Consider the following 12718-nt stretch of genomic DNA (forward strand, 5'->3'; position numbering starts at 1 on the left):
TAAAACTAGTATTTATATATTTTATATGAATGAGTTAGAAAGTAGGAGAACACAGTCCAGGTATCAAAAAGCTTATTTTTTAATTGTGCAATAAGAACAATATTAGAACAGTTCCAGTGGGACTCATATCAGTGAGCTCATTGCAGACGGGTTGAGATGGAATGACTAAATAAATTGAAAGTGCCATACATAAGCATTGTGAGAAGGGTATTTCAGTTTGTTGATAATATTGCTGGTTTTGATTTCACAAGCAGTTTATAATCAGGCATTAACATCTTACAGTAGGAAAAAAGCAATTCATATGCCATTTAATAAAGGCTAAGAGTTTCGTTCAAGTCGTGTAATTTCAAGATGAAGATTAAAATCCAGCAGAAATCGACTGGGCTCAGGTAAAAACAATGTCAAGTGAAAATGTACTTTAAAAACAAGCTCAACAGAAATACGAAATGGCAGTGAAACTTTCCTTCTATGGATGGTCATCAAATTTACATTAAAATATCAGATTCGAAAAACCCACATTAACCTGAACATGGAAATTGAAGACTTGTATAATATTATCATTTTTATCTAAAAAAGTAAAAGGCTTTATAAATCTTTGCATTACCAAAATATACTCCGAAAAGTTGTGAGGTCTTTCCAACATATAAAAACATTTTCCCAGAGTAAATAAATCGTACAAAATATCCCATGGATGTTTTTTTTACAGATGGACTAAAATACGTCAAGTAAAAGAAAGACAATCAGTGGTGCATATAAAAACCAAGACACTAAAATGCCCTCTCTTCAGGATGGCATTTTAAAAACAAGACATTGCTAGTTGTTGGCAGAGGAGCGGAGGACGTGGAACCTCTTCAGAGTCATACGAATAGATCCCAGATCCCGATTCAACGTCTCCAGACGTTTCTCTAAGGCCACCTGGTAAAACGTGGATGGGAAATACATACGTCATACATCAGCCCATATTCTAAAAAGAAATTCATACCAACATCGATACATATACGAGAATAGAAAAATACATATATCGAAAGAATATGTTCATATATCAACACATATCCTCTATAAAACAACCTGAGTTAAACAAAGGCTTACCTCATCTAAGCGGTTCTGCAAACTCACTCTACCACCTGATCCTGGTAGTCTGCTCAGGGCTGCTTCAATCTGCACACACACACACACACACACACACACACTCCTTGTGAAATAATACAAAAACCACAACGCACCAAACAAAACAGCACCACACCCATCACCATACTACACACTGCACCATCACCAACCCCCCCACCTGCAGCTTCTCTTGCGTCAGCTCATCGAACAGCCGCTCCGCCTCGGCCAGCGTGTGCACTCTGTCCTGCAGAGGGGACGAGCCGCCAGGGACCTCCAGCCGAGCGGGGCGCCCCGCCTCCTCCCAGCCCAGCTGAGAGGCTCCCGCGGTGGGGTGCGCGCTGCCAGGGGACCCTTGCCCTGGAGCCGAGATGACAGAGAGAGCGCAGGTGTTGGACGTGTCTGATGTGTTAATCAGTGAAGCCTGCATTATCCTGTGTCTTTTAGATTTGGGCAGACTTTGAGAACCAAAGAACAACACCACTTTATACTGTTTTCAAGAATAATAATAATGCCAGTGTGTTGTGCAAAATGGGATTCCATTGAAAGAAGAAAAAGTGCACAATAGAAAATGAGTCTGCTTTGAAATGCTATATAATGTGCTACATGCAATGCTAATGCATTAGTCGATTGGTTGATTAAATAACCGATAGACTTTGATCGGCTATTTACTGTAATCAAAACCCATTACCATCCTGTTCATTTGGTTCTGAGAACTGCAGTCTCTTTCTGGGACTGGAGCTGTGGAAGGAGTGGCGTCTGGGGTCCTGCTCACCATCCAGCCTGCGAGAACAGCCGGCAAGCCCACTGTTAGTGGAAATACAGACTACTGGGAACAGCCCCCAAACCCAGTGTGCATACGTCCTCTTTTCCTTAAATGAGCTGCCCAGGGATGCAAAAATGATTTCAGCCCAAACTGATAAATAAAGTTGTATCGTATAGTGGTGTTAGTATAAACACAGAGTACTAAGAACAGCCACCGGTTAGTTGGAATACCGGCTCACGGGAACAACCACGAAACCCAGTGCTAGTAGGAATTCAGAGCAGTGAGAACAGCCGCTCAGCCCAGGAACACAGACTACTGAGTGATATTAGGCCTTGCCATTACTGTCGGCGTTACGCCAGTGGACATAAGCTTTATTGCTATATTGCTTATATCAACGCCCGCGCGGTGGCCTACCTGTCCTGCAGGTGCTGTTGCCGTGGCAGCATGTGGCTGAAAGCGGTGGAGTAGTTGTCGGTGGGACAGCGCTTGGGGCTGGACATGGCCGAGCGAGGGAGGAGCAGGGTCTCTCTCTTCGCTGAGGAGCACAGAACACAACCACCACCGGTCAGCGTCCGCCGACACACTAGAACCTGTCTACACGCCCCTGGCATAGCAGCAACATGTCGTTAAGGACTTAATCAAACAAATATCATTAATAATGGCCGTAGAAAGGCATTAATTAAATCGCCTGAGTCAGAGCAAAGCTAACAGATATTTTAATTTCAGTAAGTCTTTTTTTTTTATAAATGATTAAAACTATTAAATCTAATATAGCAAAAAGCAATAATCCCCCACTAGTTACGGCAGTGCTGAAGTGTCCAGGGGTACGTACTGGGCGTGGACGGGGGAGGTACGGTACGGTGGGCCGCGGGGGGGAGGGATGAGGACCGGTGTCCCTCCGGAGACAGACTCCTCTGGGCTCTGAGCAGCGCCGCCGCCCTTTCGGCTCCGGCACGAGTCTTGGCTCCAGATCCGGATCCTGACCCGTCCCGCTCCGCTACGTGGACGAATCCGGTCCTGGCTTTAGAGACGTCAAGGTTGTCTTCGGGGCGCCCAAAGACCCAGTCCTGGACGGGCTCTTTGTGCCGTCGCTCCATGAAGCCCATGGTGGACCTCGGGTTGTCCACCCCTACAGAGGAACCAGTGGTCAGGACAGTAAAGAGGAACCAGTGGTCAACACAGTACAGAGGAACCAGTGGTCAACACAGTACAGAGGAACCAGTGGTCAGGACAGTAAAGAGGAACCAGTGGTCAACACAGTACAGAGGAACCAGTGGTCAGGACAGTAAAGAGGAACCAGTGGTCAACACAGTACAGAGGAACCAGTGGTCAACACAGTACAGAGGAACCAGTGGTCAATACAGTACAGAGGAACCAGTGGTCAGGACAGTAAAGAGGAACCAGTGGTCAACACAGTACAGAGGAACCAGTGGTCAGGACAGTAAAGAGGACCAGTGCTCAACACAGTACAGAGGACCAGTGGTCAACACAGTACAGAGGAACCAGTGGTCAGGACAGTAAAGAGGAACCAGTGGTCAACACAGTAAAGAGGAACCAGTGGTCAGGACAGTAAAGAGGACCAGTGGTCAACACAGTACAGAGGAACCAGTGGTCAGGACAGTAAAGAGGACCAGTGGTCAACACAGTACAGAGGAACCAGTGGTCAACACAGTACAGAGGAACCAGTGGTCAACACAGTACAGAGGAACCAGTGGTCAGGACAGTAAAGAGGACCAGTGGTCAACACAGTACAGCCGCACTACCGTTTTAAATTTACACCCTGATCACAATACACAGCATAAGCCAAAGACTTGAGGAAAGAACGATTGTTTGAACAAACAACCAAATGAATTAGCAATTGATTGAACAATACCAAATTTGTAATTACATCAGAACAACGTTTACTGTTCTGGCAACATTGTTCTGTTCTCTCTAAAAGCGTGATGGCGAAACGCCCGACGCCTTTCAGCTCCTGAAGTCACGGTGAAGTCACTTTGAATGAAAGAGTCTGCTAAATAATTCAATAGTTATTATTAATATAATACCTCACCCCTAACACAGGACTTCTCTAGAAATCACTGGGATATAATAAAATGGGTTGAATGTAGCAGCCACCATTTGTATATTAGGTAAATTAATAAAAAAGGTATCTGTGCCGCGGACTCCCTTGAAAACCGGAGGATTCATTTAAGGGGTCCCTCCAATACATTACAAGCTTTCACAAACCAACCCGGTGGTTTGAGGTCATTAGCGTTACCATCCTCATGCGCGTTATGTGATGTAGGTGTAGGGTCAGGAGATAGGGGAGCTCTACTGTGGGGTTCTTACAGGGGGCCCGGCTCTGTGTGGCCCTGGTCTCCTCCAGCTCCATCAGGGCCCTCATCACGGGGGTCAGGGGGCTCTGACTCTCTCTCCTGCCCAGGTCCCATGCCCCTCCGCTGGGCTCCTGGTGAACTTGAGGCTGCTGCCGTGACGGAGGCCGGGGCAGGTCGCGCTCCGGGAGAGACAAACTCCTACGGAAATGCAGAAATGGATGAGGGGTTGTTTAGTTTTGGCTCAAAGGTAACAGGATACGGTTGTCTTTGGACTGTACTTAGTTAAGGCTCTCTGCAGCCTTTTGTTCATAGTCGTATGAAGTCGTTGTATTTCTCTCAAACAGATCCCTGATCTCTGATCCCCCTCTATATCTTATAAAGTTTGTGTTGCTATAATACGAGCCTTTAACAACCAAAGGAATACCTCCAGCCGGCCCCCTTTGAGGGGCTCTCCGCAGGGCCTCCAGGCAGGGCTGGGGGGTCGTTCTGGGGACTGGGGGAGCTCCTCTGGATGGTGGGCTGGCCAGGCTGGGTGGTCTGGGGACAGGGGGACCTCCTATGGCCGTTTGGCGGGGTGACGTGGGGTGTCTGGGGACAGGGGGACCTCCTGTGGCCGCTGGGCGGGGTTGTCTGGGTGGTCTGGGGACGGGAGGACCTCCTCTGGCCGTTGGGCCGGGGGGGCTGGGGACTGGGGGGCCCTCTCTGGCCGGTGCTCTGGGGACAGGGGCCCCTCCTCTGGCTGGTCTGGGGGAAGGGAGACTGGCAGCCTCCGGTTGGCTGGTCGGCCACAGCAGCAGGAGCCCTGTGGGGAGAGGGGCTGGTCTCCGTCTTGGCGTTACTGGAGGACAGCAGCAGGTCTGGGTGATGGTAGAGGCTGGGGAGGGGAGACGGTGGTAAGGACATTCGTTATAGGCATACGTGTGCGATGGTGGATGCGGTGAGTGGAGAGATGGAGCACAAGGGAGCCAAACAGCGGAGAAGGGGTCGAGGCAGGCAGAGAGAAGGCCATGAATGCTGTCGGTGGGTCTACCCGTGACGCAATTTCCGTTGCGGGCGCTCCGTGGTGAGATGAGACCGGGTGGGAATGAGCTAATGACGAACACGGCTGTCCAAGCCGGTTCAAGGGAAGAATAGAAGGAAGGAAGAAAGATGGAAAGAGTGGAAAGAAAGAAATGACTATGTGAGGAGAAGGACATGGACAGAAGTAAGAAAGAAGCCCTTCCCTCCATCAGTCCCCTCCACTCACCCTGCTCCGGAGGGCTGTGTGTTGCCGTGGGAGACGAGCCGTTGCCTGGCTTGGTTCTCGTGCTCCAGCTGCTTCACCTGAGACTCCAGTTTACTGATCGCCCTGCACACCACAAACACAGGACACACTGCAGTTCAATGATTGTTTCATGACAAAAAGGTATGCCTTCATGGACAATGTTTTATTCAATTCAATTTTATTTGTATAGCCCTTAATCACCATTAGAGTCTCAAAGGGCTTAACAGGCCAAATATTTATGTATTAATGAATAATGTTGTATTTTTTATCAGTTCCTTCCATGAATACATTAACATGGTATGACGTAGAATTGGTGATGGATTTTATATCCTGATTTGGTTTCATATATCGAGATGTCAACGTACCTGTTCAGTTCAGATATCTGCTCCTGGGAGTCCACAAGCTTGTTCTCTGTTCCCAAAAGGTTGTCCTGTTGACCGATAACAACAGTATTACTTATTGCATAATATCATTTAATTAGTCAGTCCTTAAAGTAGAATTAATTTAATGGATCAAATAAATTGAGGCTCCTTGAAGCAAGTGTCTTGGGAGGTACGCTATTCAGGTGAAATAGTGAAACTAGATGTACGTAAATGTGGGTTTGACTTACCTTTGCTCCGTCGTAGTCCTTCCTCAGCATGTCATACTCCCCAAGCAGCTGAAAAACAGACACACATTGATCGATTTATTAAACTCAAGGGACAGCGCCACCTCTGGGCCAACACTCGCTATTGCAATCGCTGAAACATATGAAGCCAGGGTACCAATGTCAGAAACAGCGATTGTAGTAATGTGTGTCCTTTCCGTCCATGTGGTTACATTTTAAGTATTTTGAGTGTATCAAAGTTGACCAACAAAAACGCTATTATTTAAAGTGACATATTATACCACCAGGTGTGAGTGTGAGTAGCAGTTACAAGCCGTTTGAAAATCTGTCTGCCTCTTCTGCCCACTGTCAGAAGAGGCAGACGGTCAGAAGTGGGTGTGTCCACACAGATGTATGACAGATAGATGAACAACGTTTGCTACGGTCCACTGGGTAGGCTGGTAGACTGATCTATCCAGCACACATCTAGGTGGACACGCCCACTTGTGATGTCAGAAGAGGCCGAATTTCAAAACCGGCTAATCACTCTCACACCTGGTGGCATAATATGTCCCCTTTAATGATTACCTATGCGCATATAGATGACAGTTATAACAATTTAGCGTCAGCCAATCAGAGGAGCCCTCTGGCTCTGCCGCTCACATCCTGCAGCATCTTGTACTCCCGCTCCCTCTGCGCCTCCTTCTCCTCCTTCTCCCTGACGGCGTTCTGCAGGGACTCCTCCAGCTGCCGCACGCGGGCCTTGAGGCAGGAGGCCAGGGCGTCCTTCTCGCCTCCCCAGCGCTTGCTGTCCTCCAGCCGCTGCTGGAGAGACGCCACCGTGGCGCCGGCCACCGCGTACCTCTCCGGCCAATCAGCCTGCAGGGTCCGAAAAATGGCGGCGAGATTTACTTTCGCTTTTTTTGCTTTTATGTTCTTGCATTTATTTGTAATCTATTTCTAAATCCTTGTTGTTTACAGTGATGCATTCATTGCCTACACAATACAAACATGTGTGCTTTAGAATAGGTTATAATGGGAGAGGAGTGCGGGATGCGTTCACTATAATAGAAGTTTGCGCAATATGATACTTTTATATATATGATACATTATCAGCACAAGATATCATGGTGCCTGAAGGCTCTGGGGATACTTAGTTATAGTTAGTTCTGGTTTAGGTGTAGCCCCCGCTAGTACAAGTCGATGATTTACAAATCCCTTTTTCCGCCATTGCATTTGTCTGAGAGGAGGCCCAGAATGTTCACCAAACTTTAATGACGCTGGGGGATAACAACGGCTCGCTCTCTTCTCTGGCTAATCTCTACCTTACCGCAGTAAAGTCGGTTTCATTTTGGATATTTGCCAACTTGACTTACTTTTACTGCTACTACTCTCTAACTTTATTTTCTCTACTAACTTATTGATAGTCGTCATTGTTACTGGATGTAGTAAAGTATAATAAAGTCCTGCTAATATAGAGAATGACTGTTGTATGGCTTTTGTCTCTTCCGCATCGTATTTCAATCCATCCCGAACCATACCGCTCATCATGTACGTTACCTTTTTTTGACCGGCACCGTCCCACCCTTATTATCTATTACACAATATGTTCTTAGTAGCAGTAAATATTGTATTTAACATTAATATAACAGCTCTATAAATTAAGTCTCCTTGACTCCCAACAATATTATTTACACACCCAAAGGGATTGACCCTAATACAATATGTATCCATGTAATGCATATCGTAACAAATGCAACCAATAGTCAGCAATAAGCCAATCCTCCGTGCTCCAGTTCCAAACCTGCATACTGATCTCTAACCGCATCAGACCAGCAATGTGCTGCATCAAGTCCAGCAGCGCCATCCCCTGACTGATAAATCACCTAATCTTGCAAATAGGCTATCCTCTCCCCCCCTGCTCTCAAACCAGCACACACACTATGTCCCTTCTCTCTCGCCTCGTAGCCAGTCTCTGGCCTCCAGAGACCCCAGGAAACACAACGCTCTTGACATGGAATGGAGCCCGCGGGAAGCGGACTAATTAAAACAAGCCGCAGCATTGTGCACAGACTCTAATCCCACAGGTCTGTTTTTTGCTTTACACACACACACACACACACACACACACACACACACACACACACACACACACACACACACACACACACACACACACACACACACACACACACACACACACACACACACACACACGTCACCCTGATGGCGGTGGAGTATAATGAGCGGGGAGGTCAAATGGTGGTCATGGTGTCCCAGATCGACCCTACCATCACGTTTGGTTCAATACATTTTCTTTTGGTCGTTCACTTTCTTTAAGACAACAAGCGGTGTCTGAACACTAGATTTGGATTCAAGGTGTATGAATAAATAGTAGGAATCAATATCATACCAGTTTCTTCTCCAGGTAGTCGTTTCTGGCCTCCACCTCATGGACGCGATGGTTTGCTTCGGAGAGTGCCTTCTCAAGTTGATTACATCTGTTCAGGAACAGAAAACGTTTTTTTCTTAAAATGTACAAAAGAAAAATCCTTAAGCAGAACAGAAAAAGGTAGGTTCTCATTTCACAATGGATCGAAGCAGGTACATTTGTAAAACAGATGCATACAGATAACTGTTTCTACATAGGTGAGGGACTGTGCTACTGAAATGAGCAGTGTCCATCATTAGTATCTATATCCCTTTAGATATCGAACATCCATACATGTATGTAATTGTACAACAATATCATCCTTTGATGTATTCTAAAAGACAAAATGTATTGTCTGCAACACAGTCTATTGTTTTGTGTGGTGCTGTGTTTCTATCTTCTGTTTGCTGTCTCATCTATTTTTGTATGTTCCATTGCCCAAGCCTTACATAACATGTTTCAGTTCCTGTTGTGCATTTGTGGGCATGTGTGTGCATGTACGATCACATTTGCGCATGTATGTGCATGAATCCCCATGTACAGTACGTGCATGTTTATCAAAGTATGTGCTTGTGCGTGCATGTTCATGTTTGTGCATGCATGTGCATGGTTGCTAATGTGCATGTGTGCACTGTGAGCCATAAAGGGATGTCGAGATGGGACCTTAGTTCCAGGGCGCGGTTGCTCTTCTCAAGGTCTGGGGGCAGCTGTGCAAGGCCCAGTTTGTCCCTGAGGCTCTGGATCTCAGACTCGTAGTAGGCCTTCAGGTCAGCCACGTGGCGGGCGTGTTTCTCTCTCAGGTTCTGCCTCAGACTAGAGAGAGAGAGAGAGAGAGAGAGAGAGAGAGAGAGAGAGAGAGAGAGAGAGAGAGAGAGAGAGAGAGAGAGAGAGAGAGAGAGAGAGAGAGAGAGAGAGAGAGAGAGAGAGAGAGAGAGAGAGCTGGGCCAGGGATAGGTTAGGAGAAGGAGGATGGGGTCATTGTGAGAATGGGAAAAACCCAAAAAAGGAAAAGAAAGAGAGACGAGAGGAAGAGAGATGAAGAAAGAAAGAAATGATAAAAGAAAGAAAGAAAGAAAGAAAGAAAGAAAGAAAGAAAGAAAGAAAGAAAGAAAGATAAAGAAAGAAAGAAAGAAAGAAAGAAAGGGAGCAGAGAACAACAGTCCTGACTGCACAACCCAATCAATAATATGTGTTTGTATTTTTTTTTCTATGATGGAATAACAAATGGTTTGCTAAACTAGTACAGGTAAGGCTGAAATCAGTTTTGTCGCCAACCCTTTGGTGTGGAGAAGGTCGTTGTGCGTGCGTCGTGCGTTTGTGTGAAACTGAAGTGCAGACTAGTGGGCACATGCACTTACTACGGATGCTATCCTATGGAATCTAAAGATAGTTGACATTTTTGTGGTTCCAGAAATATCTCTGTCGCAGGAGGCATGTTGCCTGCGTGTCAGCGCTTTACACTAGTTTATGCAGCAGGCTGAACTACAAAGGTGCAGCTCCCGGTAGCCTTCTTTATCAAATTGCGCTGCCTGGCCTAACTGAAGGATCAATCAGAGAACCACATTCAACTCAATCCATTACATTCAACACCTCCTGAAATAGGATATTTTACTGAGTGTTGAATATTAATGGATATCTCTAAGGAACTGTGATCCTGGCATAAGGCATAGTCACTATACTCTCGTTTTAAGTTCTTCTCCACAAGTAAAATGTTGATTTAGCAGATGCAAGCATAGGGGTATTTAGAAGGTATTTCAGAAGGTAAGCATAGGGGGTGAGCCTTAGGGGATAGCGTTAGGGGTTAGCGTTCGGGTTAGGGGTTCGTATTAGGTCATTCTCTTTAGGGGCGAGTGTCCGAGGTTAGGCAGTCCGGCCACCAAGCACTCACAGTGACAGCACGACGGGGTCGTCCAGCGACGACGCCCTGTCCACGCGGGGCCCCAGGGGCCCGAGGGGGCTCTCCGTGGAGGCGGAGCCTGGCTTCAGGGTGCTGGTGTGGGTGTGCGTGTGGCTGCCCTCCTCCTCCTCGCTGGCTCGGTTGCCGCCCTGTCGCCCGGTCAGGAAGAAAGCGGGCGGGGCCTTGCCCCCGGAGGTAGAGGGGCCGGGGCGGGACGGGCTTCCCCAGGAGCCCTGCACCGCGTTGGGGGGAGGGGTCGCGGGGACGGACTGGAGACCGCTGGAGGTGCTGGACGGGCCGGACAGGTTCCCCAGGCCGGCCATGCTGTCGGGCGTGGCGGGGGTCCCGGGACCCCTCTGGCCCAGGGGGTGTGTTTGGTTCTGGTAGGAGGGGCTGCTGAAGTGGGAGGGCGAGGTGAAGCCCGAGGTCCGGTCCGACTGTCTCGTGGGGGCGGCTGGGTCTGAGGCCCCGCCCGCCTGGAGAGCAGCAGGGGAAACACCGTCAGACCAGGATCAGGAGGCCCCAAGGCCTGACTCTACAGGCCCCATAACCATGATACTAAGGGCCTTCAAAGTACTGGGACAAATGTTACAAAAGTCCACATTCATCATTGGCTAATGAACTACATTACACAAGGTCCACTGCACCAAGTCTCATTACTCTTAGGGATTGGTCTGACATTGTTCATACATATATGGGGCAATTGTGTCCTTGCCACACCCATACTGTAAGATAATCTGGGTCAAGGACTTTGATAGACTCCCAGTACAGTACAGTACAGTGCACATTAGTTTATGTCCTACCTGGGGTGACAAAGGACCAGAAGACTGTGAACCATCCCAGTCTGTACATTTTAATGCAGCTTTCTGCTTGCTCCGATAGATCTCCTTCAGGGACAACTGGGTCTCCGGTGGGGGAGTCTGTAGAGCAAAAGAGGACCAATCAGAGGGGGAGAGGCGATTCATTGATCAATGAGAGGAGAGGGAATTATGTATCCGAACCATTATGTTTGTATAGAATATGATGCTTTTTTTTTTTTTTATTGTGAAAAAAAAAAAGCTTAAATAAAGAATGAACCTCAGGAATACAACTTCACAATTTGAATATACCTTAAAAATAAATATCTTAAAACAAAAACCAAACAAAAAAAACACGTGAAAAAAAGAAAAAAAAAAGAATACACACACACACCACTGCAATGCAGTCACCACACATCACACCGACGTCTGTTTAAATGATTGAATGAAGTGCATGGATGCATGAACCAGTTCACTGCTCAGACGTACAGCACTGGGGTCCTCCTGCAGGAAGAGGAACGCCCCGCTGTCCAGGCTGTCTGGGAGCGGATGGTACAGGTCACACTCATTGAGACGCCAGTAGGTCAGCCCTGGGAGAGCACGCACACACACACACACACATGCAAGCGAACACATGCACACACAAACACACATGCAAGAACACACACATGCACGCACACACATTTAATCCATATATAAAATCTGTGTCCTCAGTGTAATTCACAGACATATTATGTAACCCTATATATTGTTTGGCAAAACTGATATTTCTGTATTGTACATCATAGTAATACATTAATACAATCATGTTTGTCAATTGAAAATATTAGAGTAGCTCATTTTTTAACATTGAAATGATGTTGTGTTGCATTGTTGTTTTAAACGGCAGCCTACGTGTGTATTTGTAAAGGATCCAGGATACATCATGGATCCTTGTTGTGCGATGTTGTTCTTCCCAAGGAGGCGAGGTTCAATTTAAAAAGTACACGCAACAGAAAACGCTGTCACCCTCTGCCCCCCTCTGACGGACCCCTGCGTGAGCTGCCCACTCAGCACCTCTCAGTCACACAGCCTCCCCCACACATTCAAGCTCGTCTACGCTGCTGCCGGTTGGCTACCTGAGGCCTCGGACATTAGGCTGTTGCTCCTCCTCAAGGGGAAGAAGGAGGTGGAGGCTCCCCCCGGCTGGTACTGAAACCAGAAGAGGACAACATCAGGGTCTCCGTGTAAAACAACGCAACGTAGGGACGACAGACCCGAGAAACAGCGTTGCACACCTGGTCCTGGAGGTGGATGTGCTCCGACAGGCCGTCTCTGGGGCTTTCTCTGGGGCTCTCTGGGGGCTCCTGGGACTCCTGGCCCTGGGAGGAGGCCCTTCTTGTCTTGTCCTTCCTGGGCCTCAGTTTCTGCTGCTTTGCCCAGGAGGTCAAGTGCTGGTTGGTGCCGCTGCGACGATATAGGGAGAGGAGGAAGGAGATTTTAACCACACGATATTGGAATATGATTTACCAGTGAAAAACCACTATCGGTATACCAGCAAACATCTTTACGACTTAAC

General features: G+C 47.5%; 1 protein-coding gene across 1 annotated transcript in view; it reads right to left on the reverse strand.

Annotated features, from left to right (window-relative positions):
• Positions 1-351: 351 nt before the first annotated feature.
• mphosph9 (M-phase phosphoprotein 9) overlaps positions 352-12718 on the reverse strand; it is a 17401-nt gene continuing 5034 nt past the window's right edge. The window contains exons 6-24 of the mRNA XM_079755983.1: positions 12438-12606; positions 12279-12351; positions 11650-11750; positions 11167-11283; positions 10355-10839; positions 9130-9279; positions 8449-8536; positions 6699-6914; positions 6060-6107; positions 5815-5879; positions 5432-5533; positions 4610-5059; positions 4199-4383; positions 2703-2999; positions 2285-2405; positions 1796-1887; positions 1286-1464; positions 1090-1158; positions 352-915 (exon numbers count right to left, since the gene is read on the reverse strand). Of these exons, the coding sequence (XP_079612109.1) occupies positions 814-915; positions 1090-1158; positions 1286-1464; positions 1796-1887; positions 2285-2405; positions 2703-2999; positions 4199-4383; positions 4610-5059; positions 5432-5533; positions 5815-5879; positions 6060-6107; positions 6699-6914; positions 8449-8536; positions 9130-9279; positions 10355-10839; positions 11167-11283; positions 11650-11750; positions 12279-12351; positions 12438-12606 (3109 nt within the window). The 3' untranslated portion in view covers positions 352-813. The remainder of the gene's footprint in view (positions 916-1089; positions 1159-1285; positions 1465-1795; positions 1888-2284; positions 2406-2702; positions 3000-4198; positions 4384-4609; positions 5060-5431; positions 5534-5814; positions 5880-6059; positions 6108-6698; positions 6915-8448; positions 8537-9129; positions 9280-10354; positions 10840-11166; positions 11284-11649; positions 11751-12278; positions 12352-12437; positions 12607-12718) is intronic.

The sequence above is a fragment of the Pollachius pollachius genome (assembly GCF_949987615.1).
Source record: "Pollachius pollachius genome assembly, chromosome: 18".
NCBI classification, from domain to species: Eukaryota; Metazoa; Chordata; class Actinopteri; order Gadiformes; family Gadidae; genus Pollachius; species Pollachius pollachius.